Below are 24,518 nucleotides of genomic sequence, written 5' to 3'. Positions count from 1 at the left end.
CTGGCATTTCTTTCTTTTTGCTGTATCGAAAACGTACCGAACCGTGACGTGAAAACCGAGGTACGTACCGAACCGTGATTTTTGTGTACCGTTACACCCCTACAATGTAGTAATCACAATATTTTTTCTTTTGTCAAATCAACTTAAATTATTTATTTAGTTTAGATAACATATAATTTTGAGTTTATGATGGTTAAATGAATCTCCTTCATTGTATTAACTCACTTTTTCCAGTCCAATCAACTTAAAATTTTAAGGCAACCAGGTTACTTACTTTTTTAAGTTAAACCATCAATATTTTTTTACAGTGCATTTCCTATTTTCTACATGGTGATTGGAACATAGCTTATGACAAAACAATTGTAGAGGTTTAAAGAGGTGATAAAATAAAACCATTTTGGAGTTTTGTGGCCATTTATGCGCTAATGCACTCCAAAAAGTTCGATTTAACTAAGATTTAAGCATTTGAACTTTACGAAAGTATAACCTTGTCTTAAAATATAAAAAAATACCTGAAACAGACTTGCAGGTAACAAATATGAAATATAACATTTGATAACAGAAATCATTTCACTTTTAAGAAGTGTTTTCTGAACCTTGCATATTGTTCACAATAGATGTGATCAACACAATAATCACCAGCCTTTGATTTCTCTGATGTGCGCGCAGTTCTGGATTAGAGGGTGTGGCTTGCGGAGCTGTGCAATGTGGTGCATTGTGGGTGTTGTAGTCTTTCATACAAATGCACCCTTCGGTTATTTTCGGTCTTTTCTCGGGCAAGAGGGCACCAAATTCAAAATTTGCATTTCGACTACATATATGATCCTCTTTCAATAAAGATTAATGTTGAAATGCTTCTTTAAGCACGTTTTGGACTGTAAGTACATAGTTGTCAGTGTGATGTTGGAAACACCATGTTAATGATAGCCAAATTAGAGAATTTTCAAGAGCTTGAATGCATAACAGTATAACCAAAAATATGCCAACTTCCCAGCACGATAACTATCATTTTTATGCCTCTGCTGTTCTAGTTAATTTACTAAAAGATTGCTGTTTCCGCATTTGCTAGTTTGTTTTACACAAATAATAGTTATAAATACAGTTCTCTAACCTATAAATATACTGTTCAAATGTACAAAGCAACAAAGTCAAAACCCTTCTGGGAAATATAAATACATAATACAACATATAGCTGTCTTTGCTTACTGAACTGGGAGAAGAGGGACTATTTTAACATTGAAATTACTTTAATCTGATGCTATGATGTGTGATTGGTGTAACTAATGCAATGATGTGTAGTATTTAAATAAAAAAAAACTCTTTCAAAGACTAATTCTAGAGTTAAGAGAAGGGAGAGGCCAGTGCCTGAGGAGTCTGATAAGATGCCCTCAGGGCTTGACAGGGTGGGAAGGGTGTATCATTTAAAACTGCAACCTTTGACGCTATAATATGGGCTTAAAAATGTGTCAAAGGCCCTGTTTACACCTGGTATTAAGATGCGTTTTGGACGATCAGATCACAAATAGACGAGGGAGACACATTCCCATTTACACCTGGTGTTTTAATCCATCTATTTTGTCCACTTTCAAACACTTCTGTCCAGATTTCGTCTATGGGCGAGTAAATGTACAGGCTTTGTCAGATCTTTTGATCGAATGGATGAAATAAACTCACTCAATTTATAGATGAACACGAAAACGTTCAGAGATCAGAAGTTTTCGCTCACAAGACCACGCTAAACGATCTGAGTGTTAGAAATCAGGAATGATGAGAGAACATTGTGCTTGGTACTGTACGTTTTTCATCATCAAACCAAACTTGGCACTTAAGCCAAAAAAATTTAAAGAGCCCCTATCATAGCATTTGAAATGTTCCTATTTTTGTTTTAGGAGTTCCCAAAAACAGTTTAACATGCATGCAAGGATAAAAAACACTTTATTTGTCTTATAATATGCATTTATTTTTAACTGATTTGCTCACCGACTCCCAAATGATTCCTACAACGACCACTCCTTTGCGTGACGCTAATCGGCGGTGATTGGTCAGATGACAGACCCAGTCAGTTGTTTGTTAGCATAACGCATAAACATATTGATAAAGCACCGCAGTACTACAAGACGCTCTATTCTTTATGACAACTCCAATAACAGCGACAAACATTTCACATATTTAAAAAAAAAATGACATTGGAGATCTAGAAGCTGCGCTGAGCGTAACTTACACACACACGCGCACACACACATACTTATTGCGCCTTCCCTCCTCGCGCCCCGACGCTACAAAACCGTTCAAAACCCATAAAAGCAACAATTATTAATAATACTTACAGGTTGCGATTCGAAGGAGGAAGCTGATCCATATACACTGGGTAAGTAAGTTACTGGAACAACCGCTTGCGAATCCACATTTGAATTCATTTATATTTTTGAACGATTCGTAATTAAAATGATGAGAACACAATCGGGCTATACTGTTGTGGTATCGTTCCAAATATGAACTCTAACCACCGATTCTTCACATGCTCGTCCCCGGTAAATGAAAACAAAGTGGCTGAACTATCTTTGCATTGTAGAACACAGCGTCTTCTCGACATGATGCTATGATGAAGTATTTGAATGTGTAGACTTCAAGTTTACACTTCCGTCTGCGCGCGCAGTAACTGGGCGCGGCCAGTATATGTCTACGTCACGATGTTACAGCTAATGACTCGTTTCAAAAACAATTAATTTCATAGACTCAGAGTCGACTCTACGATCACATGTGCATTTACACTACGAAAGCAAATGCGTTTTCGACTACCTCTGGAAGTGGTCGAAAGTGGACAAGCTCAAAACGTTTTAGACCCGTTTACACCTGTATTTAGCGCCGTCCACTTGTGATCGGATTGACGAAAACACTTCTCAATGCCAGGAAACAGGGCCAAAGAAATTGCATCGAGTCAGAGATTTTTAAATTGTGGATGATAATCTGAATTAGCCGGCGAGAGCCATGTGAAAGTCTCACAGCAGTGAACAGAAGCGTACCGTGCCGAGGGCAGGAGGTTAAGGGTGGTGTTGAGCACATACGGCAGATCTGCATGTCCCTGTTCCACGAGAAGCACTAAAGCGTCACAGCAGGCCGAGCGGACGACAGTACTATCACTGCTGCACTGCTCCCACAGAGACTCCAGCGCTGGCCCCTGGTGATAAACAACACAAGCTCAACATGCAAACCATTACACACCAGCACAAAATATAACAGACAATGCTAGTGATGTAGTAAAAGTGTATTATTACTGTCTGGAAATACTAAAAGGCACATATTTCCTTTAAATAGACCCCTTTTGCGCCGACGTCACAGTTACGTCACGGCGCTAGCTGGAGGCAAAACAAAGTGAAAACTGGAGGCGGCCAATACAAACCAGCACAGATTCGGCTACATAATAATGAGCTTAAATTACTTTTATTATTTTTAAATGTCATCTTATCAATGAAAAATGAATATGCTGTATCTGGATTTTTTATTTCTAGAAAATATTCACATTAAAATCGCACCGTAATGACACTCTTTACATTGTCGCGGTCTCGGCAGAACTGTGGATCATACACACAAGTCTTGTACAGGACCATATAGGCATCTAAAGATTTATATGCCCTCAGTTTCTCTTTACGATCGGTTTCTCTGTAAGTGTAGAAGTCAGGCCACTCAACCGAGGTAACGTAACGTTAATCCTGTCAGATCGTCCATGCATTGAGTGAGCGTGTAGGCGGCTACGGGTCGGCCAATCTGGTTCTGTCCGTTAAAAATAACTTTTGGAAATGACAATCGCGGTCCTGGACACTGAGTGACCTTACACATTAAGATAAAAGCTGATTTTCTCCAGTCATTGTTAAAAAACAAGCTAATAAAACTTGCTAACTAGCGTTAGTGAAGCGGCCAGAGGGATCTTTCTGCCTCCACCTAAGCTACAGACATGATTCACTTCGGTAAGTTGTTCTGTATCTTTCGACATACCTTCTGATGTTCATCCATGTTTTTTCATGCTATAACTTATATTATTATATCAACTTATATTAAAGGAGTAGTTCACTTTAAAAAAAAAAACTTTTGCTAATAATTTACTCACCCCCATGCCATCCAAGATGTCCATGTCATTCTTTCTTCAGTCGAAAAGAAATTAAGGTTTTTGATGAAAACATTCCAGGATTTTCTCCATATAATGGACTTCAATGGGAACCAAACGATAAGGTCCAAAAGACAGTTTTAGTGCAAACTGCAAACTGTTGAAAGGGCTTTAAACGATTTCAAACAATGAATAAGGGTCTTATCAAGCGAAACGCTCAAATGGTCGCCTTGCTCTGATTCGTGACTCTCCTGTTCGAACTCATTCATCAAAATTAACAAATCTTTTTTTATGTCATTTGGTTCATTCAACGAACGAAATGAAAGAGTTGACTCTGGAAAAGATTTGTTCATTTTGATGAACGAGTTCGAACAGGAGAGTCAGAGCAAGGTGACCATTTGAGCTTATAAAACGTAAAATTTGTTATATCTTTTTACATGAGCGATCGTTTCGCTTGATGAGACCCTTATTCATCATCTGGTATCGTTTAAAGCCCTTTGAGCAGTTTGCAGGTGGTTGGTTCCCATTGACGTCCATTACATGGAGAAAAATCCTGGAATGTTTTTTTTATTAAAAACCTTAATTTCTTTTCGACTGAAGAAAAAAAGTCATGGACATCTTGGATGACATGGGTAAAATGGTAAATTAACAGCAAAAGTTTTTTTTTTTAAGTGAACTACTCCTTAAAGTGGAAGAACAGACCCACGGCTGCTGGTTACAGTAAGGCGCTACAACGATCTGTCACATTTAAAAGCGTCAAAATTGAATTTTGTGATAAGAAGGACTTCATTTGAAAGCTGAGTCGTTGTTTCTTTTCAGAAGTAACAAAGCCCTTTATGATTATTGGACGAAAGGCGAGCTTTTCAAGAGACATTTTCTTCACACAGTTTGAGTTGCAGTCTGACACATTTTTCGCCCCCTTTTGATTGACAGGAAATAATCTGCCCTGATCATCAGCTGTAATACCGGCCGATACCAATTACTGACCAATATAATTTTCCAAACTCAAAACTTTTTCCGTACTCACTGAGATTTTATTTAAATGTAACAAATCAGCAAGAAAAGTCCTTGTATTTCAGATATCCAAGATCCAACGCATCACAGCCCACCTTTACATGTCAACCACAGCTATTTAGCATTCAGCTTCTGGGCTTCAATGTCATGAATAAATTAGCGATGCACTGACATTTTGTCAATTTTATAATGAAATTCAAACAATAAATGTCAGATCGCTGTTGCGGCCTCAGTTCAAGCTGCATGAAACCATCATCTCTTTCTCTTTACACATAGCACAACCTAACAACGATTGATGTCTCAAAAAAATAAGTTTCAACCCTGGAAACTTGTAAACACTGTCACGTAATTTTACATTTGCCTCAGGAAGGGAATTTTATATCCATATAACTCATTAGTAAGCTAGAAAACTATAACTAAAAGAGCCTTTTGCTCAATAAATGCACTATTACCTTACAAATTGTCTTCATTGTTAAATAAAAAAATGTCTCTTTGGCAGTCTGTCTGAAAGCGCTCTCCTTAAAGGGATAGTTCATTTACTTACCCTCATGTTTGTTTCTTCCGTTGAACAGAAAAGAAGATATTTTAAAGAATGTTGGTAATCAAACAGATGGACCCCATTGACTTCCATAGTAGGAAAAAACGCTACGTCAACTGTTTGGTTACCAACATTCTTTAAAATATCTTGTTTTGTGTTCAACAGAAGAAAGAAACTACAACATGAGGATGAGTAAATGATGACAGAAGTTGTATTTTTGGGTGAACAATCCATACACAAACAAATCCCTGTTATTGAATGACTGGACAAAGCACTCTTTCTCATTATGTGTAAAGTGGGCATTGACATAGAAGTCTTAAATGTGTCCTAAGTGTGATGTGATATGACCCCCAATGCAAGAATGATTGTGACGACTTACTTTAGTGGTAGTCTGACAGATCCTTTCATTTTGGCCTTTCTCTTTCAACACTGCAGTGACCAGCGTCCTCACAGCCTACAATTAAAAAGCCAAAATGCAACAAATCTGGTTCTTCACATGCCTTCAGCAAACTAGATTTCATCGAAAGTAAACATTCACAGGAATGGATTTCTACAAGCCAGACACGTTTGGCGGGAAAGATTACAATTTCATTGAAATTACTGTAGAACGGGAACCTTGTTTTACCTCTAAACACTTAAATCATCTGTCTTTTCTGAGTGCTTTACCTGAGCTTGAATGAGGGAGCTGGGGAACTCAAACCTTGTCTTCAAAGTTTCAGTCATCTCCAGAAATCATGAATGACGCCCCATACTAAAAGCAAACATCATATGGAAAATGTAATTTAGTCACCATAAAAAGCCATTCACAGCCAATTATACTTGCAAATTTGACATATTTTTTGAGTAAAATGGGACATTTAATGACCAAAAACATATAGTACTTGATTTCATCTAATGGCGTTTGATTGGATATTGGAACAAACGATTGTCTCTAGATGGCAGGTGGATGGACAGGAGGTGTTGAGAAGTAAAAATGGCCGATGACGTTAGTTGTTAAGTTCGAACTTGTTCATCAAAATGAACAAATCTTTTTCCGAGTCATTTGGTTCATTCAACGAACGAAATGAACGAATTGGCTTGGATTGGAAAAAGATTTGTTCATTTTGATGAACGAGTTCGAACAGCAGTCACAGAACAGAGCAAGGCAAGCATTTGAGCTTATAAAACTTAAACTTTTTTATATATTTTTAAAATGACCGATAGTTTCGATAGATAAGACCCTCATTCATCATCTGGAATCATTTAAAGCCCTTTGAACAGTTTGCAGTTTGCACTGAAACTCTCATTTTGACCTTGAACCGTTTGGTTCCCATTGAATTCCATTATATGGAAAAAATGCTGGAATGTTTTCATCAAAAACCTTAATTTGTTTTCGACTGAAGAAAGAAAGACGTGGACATCTTGGATGACATGAGGGTGAGTAAACTATCAGCAAAAGTGAACTACTCCTTTAAAAGTCAAAATGGGGAAGGAACGGAATTTCTTAAACGTCTTGAACTGCAAATCGAGTCATCATGAGAAATGAAGTCATGGGATATTCAGAATCAACCCTCATTTCCTGAAATGAAGAAATTAGCATGCAAACTGACATCATCTGTTAAAACAGAGCACAGCTGTGTATCTTCATCCTCACTCGGATCACATGTGTCAAGAGATCAAACACACCAAACAGGTGCGACGGGACAAAAAACAACCTTCAGGGCAATACTATTAGACTGAAATTTGAATAACCCAACACCACTTCAAACTAACGTAATCTAAGGTGAAATTAAATAAAGGCCTGAGACATATAGTCTGCCTGCATCTACACACAGAAGACACAACCATCTGACAGATGGCACTGGCGACCACATCAATGGGATGCATTATTCACAAGTGACTTCTGCCAAAGCTTCAATGTCCGTCCAGTTGCGGACCGCCGACTTTGGCGTCTCATGTGTTGTCTCATATGGACTCCCGGCGTAGGGTAATGGGATTACCAGCCGTTCATTTGACTGACACTGGCTGATGGCCACTGCAGATTCAGGGTTATGCCACAGCACATGGGCGAAAGAGACAATGCAAGCCCTAAAATACTGCCCCTCCCCTCGTGGGACTGTTATCTGACAAGCACTGCGCGTGCATGATGAAATACCTGCTGCGTTTCCATAAAGAGTGACAGTACAGAAGCTCTACTGACAGCAAAGAGTGGCTCGGGCAAATCAGGTAAGGTTGGAAATTCAGTCTGTTTATGTCCAAAGTACAAGTCATGTAGATCAAGTGCTATTTAATTACAATAAAAGTGGATTGTTATGTTGTTGTAAAAAATGTAATCTCCACATTAGTTTAAGCTTCTTACTACAGTTATTTGGATTCCGATGATAAACAATGCATCGAGAAAATGCCACAAAAAAATAGCAAAACTATTTTTAGTCATGTTTGACTAGTATTTTAAAATGGTCGTCTTTTTTGTAGGTAGAGGTTTGGATATAATTTGTTGTTGGCAAACTAGTTGGTTGTTTTTATCTGATCAAAATATAACATGCAAGCTTTTGACAGCAAAGCAAATAATTACAAATATTCCAGGGATTTCCAGCCTTTGGCTACTTGTCCAAATGCACAAAGGCTTCAGCTCGGGACTGCTTGCTCTGCACTGCTTGTGTGTCCACAATAATGCATCATTGTGTAAGTGATGCTGTGTTTAAGTCACTGGCTAGACTACAATATGTCCGTTTTCAAATGATACCATGGTACTGCAACAATGGACATGTATCACAGTAATACCATGCACTAAGGGTGTTTTTCGAATGACATTTGAGCGCCATGTAAACACCAATTTACATGAATAAAGCAATCATTCAATAATCATGGTATTACCATCTGATACCATAGTACCATCGCCACAGTCCTTTGTGTAAGGTTAGCCCACTGCGGATATTTATTTAGTTGTAAATTTGAGTGATGAAATGTTGTAATTCAATTCCAAATACGTATTTAGCAATGGAAGAAGAAACGTTCCTGTTTGTGTTTGTATTGCTGTAATACAGGAAAGCCCGCTACCTAGTACCGAGCAGCTGTCAGTTTCACTACATTTTTCCGTAAGTGTATTAACAATGTTGTCATCACATAAACAAGCAAGCTGATGTGATACACGTGATGTTCTTACCCAGAGAAACGCTATATTCCAGTGAGGTTTAGATGCACTTTGCTAACTTTTTCGCGAAACCCTCCAAACGCCAACATGCTTGTACAGTGCGGACGGAGGACCAAACTTCATAAAGGCGTTACGTTAATGTCACTGCAAATGCATGGCTTTTCTCTTGGGTATATTATGGAATTCGCGGATTTAAAGTACAATTCTCATACTTTTCTTACATTCATTGACGTCTTTCGAAAAAGAAAAAGAAAAATCAAATGTCAGAACATTTTGTGTCAATATTTCTTTTAAAATATAGGCTATACATGACCTGTAGGATGTGTCATATCTTACAGACAGGTGTTTAAATGTGGACTTTTGCTCTATAGCCTATTTATTTTCCCAATAAATAATAAAGAAAATATTGTTTACAGAGATTGAGACAAGTTAAGTAGAATAGACTAAGTGTGACTGTATAATTTACACATTATTTAGTGCTGTCAAATTGATTAATCACTATTAATCTATGCATCTAAGTTATTAGCTACGTGTGTGTGTGTGTGTGTGTGTGTTATTATATCTATGTATATTATATTTAGATGTCTCTGTGTGAAGCCTATACTGTACACACACACACACACACACACACACATATGCATATTTGTGATATATATATATATATATATATATATACAATAACATTTATTTTAAAGAATTAAATATATATATATATATATATATATATATATATATAAATTACACACACAAATATTATATAAACAAAAACTTTATGAATGTGATTAATCACAATCAATCACTGATTAAGCACTAATTATATTATACTATATAAATATATTATACTATACTGTTGTTGATCATACCATATGATATTGCTGATTATTAATTTATAAAATAAAATAAAAAACATACATTTTCACCCTACATTTTAGCAATTTATTTTACAAAACCCTTTTAACCATTGGCTTCACAGTAAAACTACATGTCTTTTAATTTATAATATAATTTTGACTGAATATTGTAAAATAACAGTTAATAAATTAAAGGTGTTTAAGAAGCATTTTTACTTCTTTTTTAAAAACACACTCAGTGTGAAACAAGAACAGTGTAAACCAATAGGCCAAATTAAATTATATTACTTTATATATATAAGTTAGTGAATCACTCACATTTTATTGAAAAACGAATGGGTATTACAGCAACATACATAGTTAAACAGTAGAAAAGCACAATATACGAGCATAACCTACAGACACTATATGTAAAATATATACATGTAACGTGGTTAATACAGAGTAAGTAATAAATAACTGTTGTTGAGCAGTGAAAACGTGGTTTTACACGGGTTAAAAGTGGCACTTCAGTCGCTCGCGCTGCCATTGGCTCGTCTCGCGCACCGCACTGACTGCGACTCGAGAGCACACGCGCTGACACTCACGCGCATGCGTCTCACTTTACTCCTCAGCCTTTGAAAACTCAGAGAGCTCAATTAAAAGACCATGTCCGCCATCGGGCGTCTACAGTCCTCGGTGTCCTTATTTAAACCAAATTCTCCATGAAATAGCATTACCCCGTGGCCTCAGCAATGGCCAGTTCGGTGAGTAGGGCTTTACCTGTTATGTCGGTGCGGTGTTTTGGACCTCCAGTGTCTCTTCTCGTTTTCCTTCCCTTTTGGAAAGGCGATTAGACGCGTATGAGGCTTTTCCAGCCATATTTCCATCGGAATACTGAAGTACAGAAGAACTAGTGGAGTCGTGCGTTTCCAGTGTATTAGTGCATGTCTGCAAAAGTGATGCGCTTGAAAGATTTCAAACAAAAGGAGGGCATTCAGTTACAAATATTCAGTGCTGTGTTTCTATCATTTCTTTTGGTATGTTAAGGTTAACTAACTCAACATATCAGAAACTTGTGATTCGACCATTATTTTGCTTTACCTTTATGCGGCTATTGAGTGGTTCTAACACGCACGCGCTCAGACTGTTCCTGCTTTATACTCAATAATTGGCGACATCATTATAAAGTGAACATTTGGGTGTTTTAGGGTGCCGTTCAGGTGAAGCTGGAACTCGGTCATCGTGCCCAGGTCCGAAAGAAACCCACCGTGGAAGGTTTTACGCACGACTGGATGGTGTTTGTCCGCGGACCAGAGCACAGCAACATTCAGCATTTTGTGGAAAAAGTCGTGTTTCATCTTCACGAAAGTTTCCCGAAACCAAAAAGAGGTATGTGAAGCGGTTTATTAGAATTTGTGGATTCTGCTGAATAGGAAGGCAGGAGTGGTGTGTGTGTGTGATCCAGACTGAATGCACCTTGATGCATGCAGAGATTGTCTGATGGTCTACTGGAGCGCCGCAGGGACAAAAAGCGCTAGATATCAGGGATGCGTAAATAAGGATTTTTGGCGATAAATATTTTGCGCTCATGCCTGTTTTATTCGAACAATTGTGGATTTGTTTGTTTGTCTTTTTACTGATATCATTGACAACACGCACGCAGTAATAGAGTGCGCGACTTCTTCTAAAAAGTTTCCAGATAAATCCGCCACACTCTTAAAAATAAAGGTTGGTTATTGGCATTTATGGTTCCATTTAGAACCTTTAACATCCATGGAACCATTTCCATTGTACAAAAGGTTCTTTATTGTGGGAAAATATTTATTTTTAAATTGTTAAAAATGTTCCTCTCAGTAAGAAAAACAAGGTTATTTGAAAAACTGTTCACTGAAAGGTTATTTTGGGTAATATGGTTCTTCTATGGCATCGCTGCAAAAACACCTTTGGAACCTTTACTTTTAGGAGTGTAGAATAATAACTAAATTTGATTAGATTTGGTTAGTGGATTTGTATATTGTATCCTTGTGGACATTTAAGGGTTTGCTCATCTCTGACAGTGTATGTATCATTTACACTAAGTTCGTTTTTAAATGAATGTTTTGCTCAGAGAAAACTGAATAAAATGTTTTTTTTTTCTTTTGTCGCATCTTAATAAAAATGAGACCCAAATCCATATATTCATATTTTTATTCCCTAGTCCATTGTCGCACCCACCCTCGTTCATTTTAAACATTTACATAAAATGGTATACAGGTAATGCTTAATGTAGTCCTACACACTCTCCCATATTGTGCTGTCTTTGTGGGTCCTGCATGGACCCTCCCCGTCTGGTCAGGCATGGTATTTCTTGATTCTCAAACATGCAGATGTCCAACATGAGAACCTACCGATTCAGATAATACCAGTTGTGTTAAACTGTTTTTTATGGTCTTGTGATTTCTACAATCACCTTGTGTATTGGTGGTCATGTATGAAAGTTATTTCAACCCCTGTAACTCACAACGAGAGAGAGAGAGAGAGAATATGAAAGAAAGCGTCTGGTGGTCTGAAAGGAGGAATGTGGGAGTAGCGGTTGATGAAAGCCTAGGAAGGAATTAATTAAAATATTTGCTGGTTTCCTCTCCTTGCCCGAAGTGTTTAATCTGAGTTTGCTATATGAGTGACGTGGTAAGTGCTGTAGAAAGTCACTGTCACTCCATTTAGATCGCATGTGAGCATTTTCACTTTATTAAGAACAGTTGTTAGATCTTCTTTGTTCCAGCCAACCATTTTCCCCCCATTACATGCGGTGCTTTTTGCACAAATAGTGCGTACATGTTGTTTTCACAAAGATAAATGGATGTTTAATCATGCACGTCACAAAAATATACCTTCGCATGCAGTGTTTGACATTAACTTTTCACCAGTCACTGTGGCTGGTGCTTTTCCAAAGTTATAGCCATTCAACATTTTCATTGGCCACAATTTTGACATTGATGCCATGTTATATAGAATTTTTACATTTGGCAGCAGGTTTATTAGGCTGCTGTCTCTTTAAGACCAGATGAACGGATCCATTATACTGTTACACATGCGTTTTCTTTCTCAACTGTTGACCTTCACTTAAAACATATCTGACTGTCTGTGTTTATGTGAATACTCACCAAGACTGGCATTTTGACATTATTTTGTGTTTATTTGACTGTTTAAGTGCAATAGAGTGCCGAAGTTACGACGTCACTCTGTAGGCCAAAACGCGGAAGTGAGTTAGCATTTTAGCATTACGGTTCCCTCGCTCTAAAGCCTATGGGATTTTTGAATGGGTTTTTGCTAAATCGCCTGAAATAAGGTCTCTGGTGAACAAAGCCTCTAAATATTTTCACGGTTTGATCTATGATACAGAACACACAGTTATAACCTGCTTGTGGTTTTTTTAAACTTTGTGTCTGATTGTGTTTTTTAAAATCTTTATATAGGCTTCAAAATGTATACATTTTGGATTAACTTATAAAGATTATCTTGCTAGACAAAACGTGTAAGGGTCACAACCCTTTGTTAAACACAGATCTTATTTTTTGTGATTTTCCAAAAGTCTATGGGGAAAACGCATTGCTTTTCGACCGAGGGAACCCATGCGAAAATATGTGTGGTAGTCAATGGCGAGAGACAACTTATCTTTTTATTCCATCTGAACTGTGCCCTGAATTACACATATGATGTTTGTCAAATTAAATGATAATTCTGAAAGTCAAAAACGTCGCCATTTGTCATAAAACAGAAGAGTAACCTTTAGTTTTACGTGGAAATCGCTCAATGAACTACATCTCCCGGGAAGCGAAACAGAGCAAGATCCTCTGCTCGTGTGTGTTCAGTCTGGTACAAAACACTCAGGCATGACGGCGTAACGTTACGATTATAACGTAAGACTGTAGAAACAATGACGGACATTAGCCTCAGTAAAGTTAGCTTCATTCATTGAGAGAAAATGTGCGCCTTTGGGGGTTGTAGTCTTTGTAATTATGTATATTCACAGTCTTATACCTCAACGTTTTTACAGCAAACGGCGACTTTCTTTACTTCAAAATGCATCTTTTAAATTGACAAACATCATATGTGTAATTCAGGGCACAGTTCAAACGAGATCAAAATATTTGTTGTCTCTCGCCATTGACTACCATACAATATTTTTGGTGGTCGACCGGAAGGGGAGGGCTCTCTATAAGCAGCGAAACATAACTCAACGTTAGTACTGAGGCAGCTTTATGTGCAACACTTTGGGTGTGAGCAAAACATCTACAGGAGTGAGTAAAATTATGCGCACTGCCACGCCAAGATTCAAACCCAGTACCACCAACAATATTCATCCGGAGCAAATGAAACCAGTGAGTGAGGAGAGGCGGGTTTGTGTGTAACTCTCTGTCGGAGACATAAGATGCATCGTGTATCTATTCTGCGGAAAATTGGAAGCGTTTTAGATATTTCCGTATCGAAAAATCTATATTTTTGACAACACTACAGAGCACTTAAACGTACAGTATGCGATTTTTGGCCACCAGGGGTCACTCGTTTAAAATAATAACAAAAGACGTACTTTGATGACGTCGGGAAAGAGCGTGGGCTCACGGGAGTTGCTGTCGCTGTCAATGACAACCAGCTCAGCTCATGACATGACATCATCGTTTCACAAAATATACGGACATACGGCATCTCTCTGTAGATTTAGCTTGTCAAGAAGCTTTAAATGCAACCCCAATGTTTACCTGTGTCATGCTTCTCCTGTCCTAAACACTTCTCGCGTCATATTTTTCAGGTACGTTTGAGCTTTAGCTAATGAGCTGGCTGTAGCAGCAGAACGTGCAGGCAAAGCGTAATCGTGGTCCATAACTATTATACAGACGAATATAAATATTAATATTACGCTACTTCAATGAATGGCCTATTTTAGAACATTTTTCATATATAGAGCGCACCGGATTATAAAGCACACAAGATACTGCAGTCAAACTTGACTGGGTTTGCGTTATTCATCCACTATGTGCTAAAGAGAATGTAGTGAGTGCGCGGCGCCGGAGGTGAGGCGTTTATTTAGTAAGCATGAGAGAGCTGAAGCGGGCACGTACATTCGCAGCCTGACTCATAATGAGTATTCAATGTGCGCGGATCGCTAACAGCAACAGTTGGCTGTTTTGAATGAGACGAACCGGTTACTGTGAACGGGGAGCGCTTTATGCGCGAGCAGCACCGGCGGGGACAGTGTGTCTGTTAAGAGTGAGCGCTCGTGAGCGGGCACGTGATTTACACACATAAAAATACGTACTACTTTTTTTATTTCGTCATTTTCTTTGCTTTATTGACGGTAGTCCAGTGTTCCCCTTTGTGTTTGGCGGTTTCGCCGGGTTCCGCAAGGAAGTTAGAGAAAATAGAGGAGTCAAAGGTTATATGACGCCATAGACGGGCGACGAAACGGAAATAAAGAAACGTCCCGTGTCTTCGAATTAAACTATAAATTTCTCCGTATTTGAAATTTGGTGGAAACTGTCGGGATAATGTAAGTACATATCTAACAGAAATATATAACATAGATACAGTTATTTTTGCTATTTTTAATGCAGAAAAATTACATATTGTGGCTTTAAGCCTAGTTTATTACTTCAGGTGCCTTTTAAAAGACTACAATTGAAAAATGTATATTGTTTATAATATTCAACCCGCATTTGGTGGGTCGTCGGATGTTAATGTCAAGCCCCGGTTGCACGCACTGTAATGTTGCTAAATTGTTCTGATTTAACATTTTGAAGCTTTCTAAGAGCGTTTTATTGCTGTGGTGGGAAATCAAGCCACAAAGTTTGGAAAATTGCAGAGAAGGACTTAAGTTGCTTCTGTGGACATGGCTTCAAACGTATGCTAATATTTCCCTCATTCCTTTGCGTTATAGGGTTCATATTATGTCCACCGCCGCGGGTTTGATTTATGCAACAGAGTTGTTGTTTATTTAGGATCTGTGTGCTTCAGATCAGCTCTATGCGTGTGGTGAAATCTCCCCCGCTATATTTATTTTCTCAAAACATTAAAACAGACAGTAAATCAAGGGTTGGAGCTAATTTGGAAACTACTGGAAATCATGCTCCCGAAGCTCCTCGACGACAAGAGCTACACTAGATGTGGGTTTGCTTGAACTTCTAGCCCCTCTCCTCTTTTCTTTGGCAAATGTCTTCCAGGGGCTGCTGAAATAAACTGCGAAAGCAGCAGGGGGATACTTAACCTCTAATAAATCCTGCCTTATGGCACCAGCTTTTCGAGACCCTACCAAACACCACCTTCGAAGTATACCTAAAATGTTTTTGCGCTGTGATGAATTAGTAGTCTAAGTACTTCCTGAAGTCTGCAGCTTTGTGTATAATGGAACCGACAAAGTGTTCGCTTCAGAATGAACTCGGGGAAGAGGGTTTAAATCACTTAAGTCAATGTAGATAGATGTATACTTCATGTTAATGATGCTTGGAACAGGATTTCCCTTGAAAATTTGAATGTCGAATGACTACTTTTGTGAAATTTTAGTCATGATTAGACCCAAAACAGTGAATAAACACATTTCAACGCCGTGAAAAATAGATGTCAGCAGGCCTTCTGCGTACTCGGAAGATAATTCACAACAGGACTCTCCGTGGAGGGGATGGATACAGAAACCTGCTTTCTTAGACTTAGAATTTATGGTGCGCCTGTAAGGTAAACAGTCAGGCTTATTATTTGGGGTCCCGGGAGGCTACACCACCCCCTTCTCCCCCCGCCTCTCCCTCCTCAGGGCTTTGATCAGTGTTAGCTGGTGTCGAGACGAGCCGAGGGGAAGTTCGAGGGAAACCTTGCACACAGACGGGCTTGTGTTTGACAGTTTAATACCAACAGTCTCACCATACTGCCCCGAAAGGAACAGCTGCTCACACACTCGCTGAGTTCTCCAAAACTCTTTACTCTAGTAGAGGCAGTAAGTCCCTTTTCTCTCTCACCTTTGTTTTGTGTTTGAAGCCTCGGTGGTATTCGACGTTACCCCTTTCACAGCTGTTGTGGATTACACATGTTGCCTCCCTGTCTCTCACGGGGTTATGTGCTTCCTTGTGCCTTTCTCACAGGTAGTCAGTAAGTCATTTGAAAAGTGTCCACCTTCATTCATAGATGAATTGACAAAACGCCTTTGTTAGTTCACCCTAAAAAAGAAAATGTCATTTAACTTGTTCACACTTGTATTTCGGTTCGCTTGGTTTAAAAAAACAAACATCTAGTCCTTGTCCGCTTCGTGTTCACATTTGGCATCTTAACACCAAACCTAAAGATACTGAACTTAAAGGCATGGAGATGTTCACAACCTGTTTGGTCGGCTTTCATTACGTATGTTTTGCATCTAAACTTACCGAACATTCAAAACAATGCTGTTTTGTGTTGGGATGGACGCGCTCGCTGTATGTGTGTAGCCTATAGGCCTATATGATGGTATTTTAAACAGCGGACAACTTGAAGAGCTTATAAAATGTGTGAAAACAGCAGCAGGAATCCCTCCGTCACACACAAATGAAGATCTGCTGCTAGGAGATGTGGTTCTGATGCCTGTCCCGAACTGTGATGGGCAACATCGCAACTATGACGAGAAAAATCGACTTAAGAACTCGATATCGTGATGGAAACTTTTAACTCTCTCTTTTCCAGCACTTTAGACGCAGTTGGGCTTAAAGAAAATAGTTCAACGCCGTGGTACAACGAGCACACTCGGGCCCTTAAAGCTACAATACCTAAGATTTTATGCCGCTAGAGGGCGCTACATTCAAAACAACAGCAACGGCTTTGCTTGATGACGCCGTGGAGGAACGCGGAATGACGGGAACTGTTGTTTTCAACTCCACCGTGGATAAATCAGTCAGACGGGAATCGAAAATTAGTTGTCATGGATGAGGTAAAGTTCGATTTCTATAACTGTTGTGTTTAATAACATGCTTGTTTGTCATTAAACTGAAATAACCGCACGAAAAGTAAGGTTTAAAAGTAAATTAGTTCTCACAGATGTTAGGGGAGAGCCGGGACGGTTGAAACACTTTTCAGATAAACGTCGTTTTCTAAGATACAGCCAACAGTTCACATTCCGAGATGTATTCGCGGTGAATATGACCTTACGATTTTTCACATCATATGCATAGACAACAAGACATTCTAACAATAATTGTTTTGCGTCGTTTACTGACATGAAATTTGAATACAGGACACGGTGTTACTCACCTGTCAAGTAAAACACATGCAAGATTGGCGTCTCTTTCTAGTTAGAGTTTTTCACGAAGTTATATCCATTTAGGAAATGCCACACCGATGTTGAGCTGGTTTTATTTCTATTGTCCCAAATTCTTCTTGGGTCGTTTGGTTGACCCGTTCATTGACGTTTGCGTTTATGAGACTTGTCTTTGTCGACAGAACCAGGTGCAATCGCTAAAGAATAATTGTGCTCCATTTCATAACAAATGCGCGAAACAAGCTGACGTTTGTAGCTTGATAGATGCTAACGCACAAATACAACTTCCGCATTTGTCCAGGACTACACGCAGTACGAGCAGAAACCGAGGTAACGCGGATATGTCACGATTGACTGGCGACTCCCAGCTCACCCCTGCTCACACGCCCTGTTTCCTTAGTTAAAATCTCAAATTTCTCGCGATTTAAGCATTGTTTGAAACATTTGGAATATTGTAAGTTATCATCTTAACTAAATATATAACACTGGCCTTGTGATTTTGGGATATTTTAATCCAAAAATCTTAGGTATTCCACCTTTAAGAGAGCAGCCAGAAAAATGTAGCATAGCTGGAAGAAAACTAAACTAGAGGTATTCCGGATTTCATGGAAGGAGAGCTCGATTGCATACAGAGAGGCCTTAAAAACTGCTAGGTCTGCTTTATTTTTCAAACCTATTAGAAGAAAATAAACATAATCATAGGTATCTATTTGAAACAGTGGCTAAACTTACTGCTTTTGGTTCGTTGACATGTGGTCCAGGTTTCGTTCATATTTCAGTCAAACCGCACATTCATTTGGAATATATTCAGCGATCTTGGTCCACTTGTTTGGTGTGCACCAAGGTTTGGATGGCTCACTTTTAAAAAATGAACCGCACTAACAAAGCAATCACACCGTAGTTTGTTTTAATCGAACCAAACCAGCCAAGTGTGAACACACACTAAATCACCCTATTGTTCCAAACCTGACTTGATTCTTAGCCTGGCTAATGCCAGACCACATCTCATTGAGAATGAGACGTGGTCTGGAAACCACATGTTCATTTTCTTGTATTTGAGGCGTGGTTTGCGAATGCCCAGAGCCGTATTATTGGGTGCTACGAATGTATATCAAATGCGCCTGTACGTAGCTCATAGCCAATCGGTTCAAATGATACCAGATGACGTATGTAGAGCGACAGAAAATTAGACGATGAAGACGACGATGGGTCAGAGATTTAGGAGATGTTCACACAAAACGTGTTTCTCAATGTCAAGGATACTTCCTTGGCAGGACGGGTCCTTCCAAGTCATTTCCTTTCAGAGGCTAGATGAGGCTCCTCTTTAGCATTCGGAGAACGCATAAATGGAACAGGCTAGCAAGTGCACGTCATTGCGTCATTACATCAGTGAAAGGCCCGCTTTCGGCGATGCAAAAATGGTAGTGCTACTGGTTTGGTTGCTGGACCGCACTGTTTAAACACACTTGACAGTCCTTATTTTGTCTTGTCAGCCCTCATAGAAATAAATAAATAAGTAAGGGATAACGTATAGCGAGACGGTTGTTATAGCGAATACAACCCCGCAAACTCTAATGCGAAGCGGAGGGGTCTTGAATTAGCCTGAAGGGGTTGTGTTCGCTGTAACAACTGCCTCGCGCCTATACATTTTCAATATGATGATAAAATGGCTATCTACCAAATAAATCAATAATTTGACACAAAATATTGATTTAAAAAGGAGTTTATTAATTTAAAAACGATTATATTACTGGAGTGAACAACTGCATCCATAGCAACACGATCTAGCTGTTAAAACACATGAAATGGTAAAATATGTGATCAACAAAAAAGGCTAAAAAAATGTAAAAAGTGAATCAAATCCCCCCTTCTGCAAATCAGTTGAGCCGATATGTTTAATGTCAAACATTAGGCTGAATCGAAAGGTAATTTCGCGTCAGCTGGCATGGTCCATAGGTATAAACAAACAAACTGCTTTGGTGTCTCGCATATACGTTGTCATCGTCTTGCTGCTCCCTCCCCATTCTGTGATTGGTTCCCTATTTCAGGGGAAAATTTGGTTCATGGTGTCTAGGTTGCCTAGCAGCGTGAATAAAATCGCGCTGCGGCAAGGCAGCATGGGGAAACCCAGGCTATTTGATTCTATAAAAGACAAAAAATTCCGACTTTTGACTTTAATTGTATGGACATATAAATATCTTCTTTTGTGTGAAGAAAAAGTCTCACTGGTTTGGAGTGCCACAAGGGTGCGTAAGGGATGACAGAATTTAAAACTATGCTTCAGAATTTAAAACTGTGCTTTTGTCGATGTTTCCCAATTTCAGAAATCATGTGTACCTTGGCATTTAAACTAAGATGAAAAGTGTTTTTTTGGCTGGGATAAAGGGAGTGAACAGCCATGATTAGCAGGCATGCTGTGTAGCCTTGGAAACCTGATATTTTGTGCTAGCGCAGGAATAGGGGGGCAACAAACCCAAATAAATGGAGTGGAACATGGACTTTCATTTCACCTGCACTATCTATGGCAGTTATACTATCAAAAATATATATGTCTGGCTTTTGGTTCATGACAAATCACTACTTTTCTGTAGTAAACATTGGTGTTTCTAGTCTTTTATCTAGGACACAAACATTGGCTGACAGTTAGTTGGGCATCCCATTCAGATCCGCTGCACACACTATAGGTCATGAGGGACTGCAGAATGTGTGTGATGTATTTTTGTATTTATTTAGCCTTTTTATTGCTGAGGGAATGACAAAACAAGATTGTATCATCATTACATCAGTGGGCCATGTCAGTATGTCTCTGAATTCTCTAGATTTGACAGGACACTTGAGCCCAAATGCTGGAAGAGCTTAAAATAACACCATTTCTGTTTTACTGCAGAAGCCTCATACAACTTTATTTATGCTCTCTGGTGTTAAATGGAGAAAAAAGTCCTTCAGTCTCTGTGATAAAATGTCTGAAGGAAAATTTGTTAATTTTAGCAAAATAAATATCTTAAAGGAGAATTCTGGCGCAAAATGAACCCTTTGGTCTATTAAAACATTGGTACCTAGTCAACCGTTCTCTGAGATTCGTTTTCATAATAATCGAATGTAAAGAGTTTTATCTCTAAAAACTGTTTAGCGTATAATGCTAGTAATGGGGGCATATAATAAGTAAAAAGAAATCGCTAGTTTATACCACTAACAAGGCTCAAAATAGCCCCACACTAACACAGTAACATAATGAGGGTCCCTACATGCAAAACGAAGCATTGAGAACTTTGTAAGTGAACAGACCGTTTAATAAGAAGACAGTTTATAAAGACAGTTCACTTCATGTATACAGGCAGGAGCCATCTTGGCAAACAGTCTTGACTAGTCAAACCACAAATGCCGTTCAGAAGTTCGCTGAACTTCATACAGTTCAGCTCACTTGGCACGTCATTTGTGGTTTGAACCAGGGGCTAAATGGTCCGTGTGGCACGGTTCAAATGAGTAGTGCTGTTTTGTTCCACTTTTGGGAAAATGATCGAACGTTTATACTCTCAAGAGATAATTATATTGCAATTATTATCGTTATCGTTTTATCAACCAGTCCAATCTTCAGCTACTGTTGCTAGGGTGTTACCTACTCGCAAGAGCTCGTTTCCCCGCTAATGATGACCTGACGGACGGTCAAAGGAACCAGTGTCAACCTCTTCAAAAGTCATTAAGCTATACCAACCAGGGGTGCGTTTCCCGAAAGCATCGTTAGCCAACTATGGTCGCAAGTTCCATCGTTACCAATAGAGTTCAATGGAAATTGCGACCATAGTTGGCTAACGATGCTTTCGGGAAACGCACCCCTGGACTATTTCTAGACACGTACTGGATAACATCCTGATTAAACCGGCCATCAATCGGTCAACCAGATTAATGATTAAAAGGAACGATTCGTTCAATTGGACATTTAGTTCTCATGAACGTCCCGAGATAAGCTAGAGGAGATGACAGAGTTTTCAGTGAGTGAGGGGTACAGACCACTTTTACAGTGCTTTGTTTCTTTGATACTCTAGTATTGTAACTGCATGAAGAAAAGACTCTCCTGTGTTTCAAAGAAGGCAAAGTCACATGGGTTTGGAATAACCAGCGATGAGCGAAGTATTACTTTAAATGACCAATAATGGAATGAAATCATTCTTTAGATGCGTTCCAAAAGTCATTGACCATATTTAGTGCTATTCGATCTCTGTAATGTTTTTGACGCTGATGCATCATTCGTCAGTGCCACTCGGCTCTTCTTTCTTGTGGTCCTATAATGAGCAGGTAAACGTGTTTGCCTGTGGGCATCTTTTCCTGAAACTTCTGTAAGCCTTTTAACTTTGTTCCCCGCTCATTGACTCGGCCCGAGCTGGAGTAAGGGTTGTGTTAGTGTCTTATCGTGCATATGCATTGAAACCACAGAGTTTAAGCCCTCCTCGGGCAAGGTATGGCTTAGATGTCAGTGGGGGCTGCCTTCCTTTCCGCCTCTATTCTCCTGTGCGCTTGCCAGGCTTCTTTCCACTTGATGGGAAGCGATCCATCCATGGAAGGAGAGATGAAGTGACTCCCTGCAGAGTGGAATTGAGGAGTGTAGGAATTTTATTCTGACAGAAAGTATGATTTATGAAATTGTAGATGTGGGGGCAACATTTTGGGAGTGCATTTTTGTCTTGAAGAGCCAGAGAGCTACTGTCCCTAATGTATACGTTTGACACTTAAAATGCTCAATGATTTGCGTTTGGCACTGGCACTGGCACTGCATGAGACTGGGTGAGGATAGGCAGCTGAAAATTCCAGCACACTTCAAGAAGTCCACTCTTAGACCGGACATCATCAAGGTGTCTGAGTCAACAAAACGGGCTCATCCTACTGGAGCTAACTGTGCTTTGGGTGGAGAGATTGAAAGAGACGCAAGAGAGAAAGTGGTTAAAGTATTGAGGGACTGTTGGAGTGGGTGGAAAACCATGTCCATGCCAGTAGAGGTTTGATTTGCTGGTCATTTACTCAGCCAGGCTGGGAATAACTAGCACAAGGCATTAGCAGAGTCTTGATTAAAGGGATAGTTCGCTTTGAAATTATTTTTTTTATGTTTTAGCTTACCTCAAGGGCATCCAAGATGTAGGTGTCGATGTTTCAACAGCATTTTCAATTTTGAACATTTTTGGTCAAACCGTTGTTATCCGTCAGTCCTATAATGCAGTTTTAGGGGGTCAACCTCAAAGAGAATGCACAGAGAAGTCCACATGATTTAATGACTCGTAAATGTAAGTACACATTGATTGCCTAAGACGCGAAACGAGCGGTTTGTGTGAGAAAACAAACAGTGTTTATATCGTTTTTACCTCTTGTTAACAGCCGTCGAACTGATCTGAATCAGATGTCCAACTGAACCGAACTGAACCGTCTCCAGACGTTACGCCGGAAGTGATCTCTCGCGAGTCGCGCGTCTACGTCACGCATTGTTTACACGATATTTCGGAAGTTTTATCTTTCACTAAACATATTTAGATATATCGAAATCGTCTTCCATTGCAATTTCCCGTATCTCTAAATATGTTCAGTGAAAGATAAAACTTCTGAAATCTCTGTATAAACAATGTGTGACGTAGATGCGCAAGAGATCACTTCCGGCGTAACGGTTCAGTTGGACATCTGATTCAGATCAGTTCGACGGCTGTGGTTGCAAGAGGTAAACTATATAAATACTGTTTGTTTTCTCACACAAACTGCTCGTTTCGTGTCTTAGGCCATCAATGTGTACTTACATTTACGAGTCATTAAATCATGTTTAATTTGGACTTCTCTGTGCATGCTCTTTGAGGCGAAACGAGGGGAGGACCCCCTAAACCTCAATTATTTGACTGACATACAACAACAGTTTGACCGAAAATATCAAAATTGAAAATGCTGTGGAAACAAAGACACCTACATCTTGGATGCCCTTGAGGTAAGCTAAAACAAATCAAAAATTAATTTCAAAGTGAGCTATCCCTTTAACCCCGATCAGGGCGCCTGGAAGACCCGAAACACCCAACGACGCCAAGAAACAACACTGATGTGCATTAGCGGTTGTATGAATAACGTGACGGCTAAATTAATGAAGCACACATGGATAGGTATTTCTGAATGATTGGTTCTGTCCCAAAGCATCGTCTTCAAGTTTATTGCTGAATTTATGAAACCGTCCATTTCATTTCTCAGTGAATTGCTTGGCTGTCTACCTCAATTTGTTGGATAAAAATGTCAGTTTTTTGGAAGTACTACTGCCTCTTTGTGCATTACATTTAACAGGTTTCCACAGAGACCTTGTGACTATCTCTCCATGCATGGTTGCATTCTTATAATGTAATCTTTTGAAATGATTGTACATTTCATGAGCAGTCATTAACTGTGATTTCATTTCTGGCATAGTGAGCTGTGAGCATCTTGCAATCATGTCATTTTCTTGTTCGACAACACACACACACACACACAGAGAGAGAGAGAGAGAGAGAGAGAGAGAGAGAGAGAGAGAGAGAGCTAAAATAATTGGGTCTCTCTGGCTGAATTGCATGATGATATGTCTCTCCCTACATGTGGAATAAATTCTGCCAATTGGGAGTGTGAGTGTCGCACATTTCTTTTTCCCATCATCCCTGACT

General features: G+C 39.2%; 2 protein-coding genes across 7 annotated transcripts in view; one reads left to right on the top strand and one right to left on the bottom strand.

Annotated features, from left to right (window-relative positions):
- The window catches only part of focad (focadhesin), a 75,557-nt gene extending 66,630 nt beyond the window's left edge, over window positions 1–8,927 (bottom strand). Inside the window, exons 1-4 of the mRNA XM_039658458.2 lie at window positions 8,800–8,927; window positions 6,321–6,405; window positions 6,034–6,108; window positions 3,024–3,178 (exon numbers count right to left, since the gene is read on the bottom strand). Of these exons, the coding sequence (XP_039514392.2) occupies window positions 3,024–3,178; window positions 6,034–6,108; window positions 6,321–6,377 (287 nt within the window). The 5' untranslated portion in view covers window positions 6,378–6,405; window positions 8,800–8,927. The remainder of the gene's footprint in view (window positions 1–3,023; window positions 3,179–6,033; window positions 6,109–6,320; window positions 6,406–8,799) is intronic.
- Window positions 7,611–24,518, top strand: part of mllt3 (MLLT3 super elongation complex subunit) — a 67,155-nt gene continuing 50,247 nt past the window's right edge. For 2 of the 6 annotated variants that reach the window (XR_016168343.1, XM_089130302.1), the window contains exons 1-2: window positions 10,501–10,657; window positions 10,829–11,009. Coding sequence is in view for 5 of the 6 variants with exons in the window: in XM_089130302.1 (XP_088986428.1) it covers window positions 10,565–10,657; window positions 10,829–11,009 (274 nt within the window). In the remaining variant the exon portion in view is untranslated. Of the gene's footprint in view, window positions 7,860–10,197; window positions 10,385–10,500; window positions 10,658–10,828; window positions 11,010–24,518 lie in introns of those variants that run through there. The other 4 variants (XM_039658461.2, XM_039658460.2, XM_089130294.1 and 1 more) reach the window with 4 other exon arrangements.

This window comes from Pimephales promelas, chromosome 1, assembly GCF_988280905.1.
Source record: "Pimephales promelas chromosome 1, fPimPro1.hap1.1, whole genome shotgun sequence".
NCBI classification, from domain to species: domain Eukaryota; kingdom Metazoa; phylum Chordata; class Actinopteri; order Cypriniformes; family Leuciscidae; genus Pimephales; species Pimephales promelas.
This window is presented reverse-complemented; position numbering and strand designations above follow the sequence as displayed.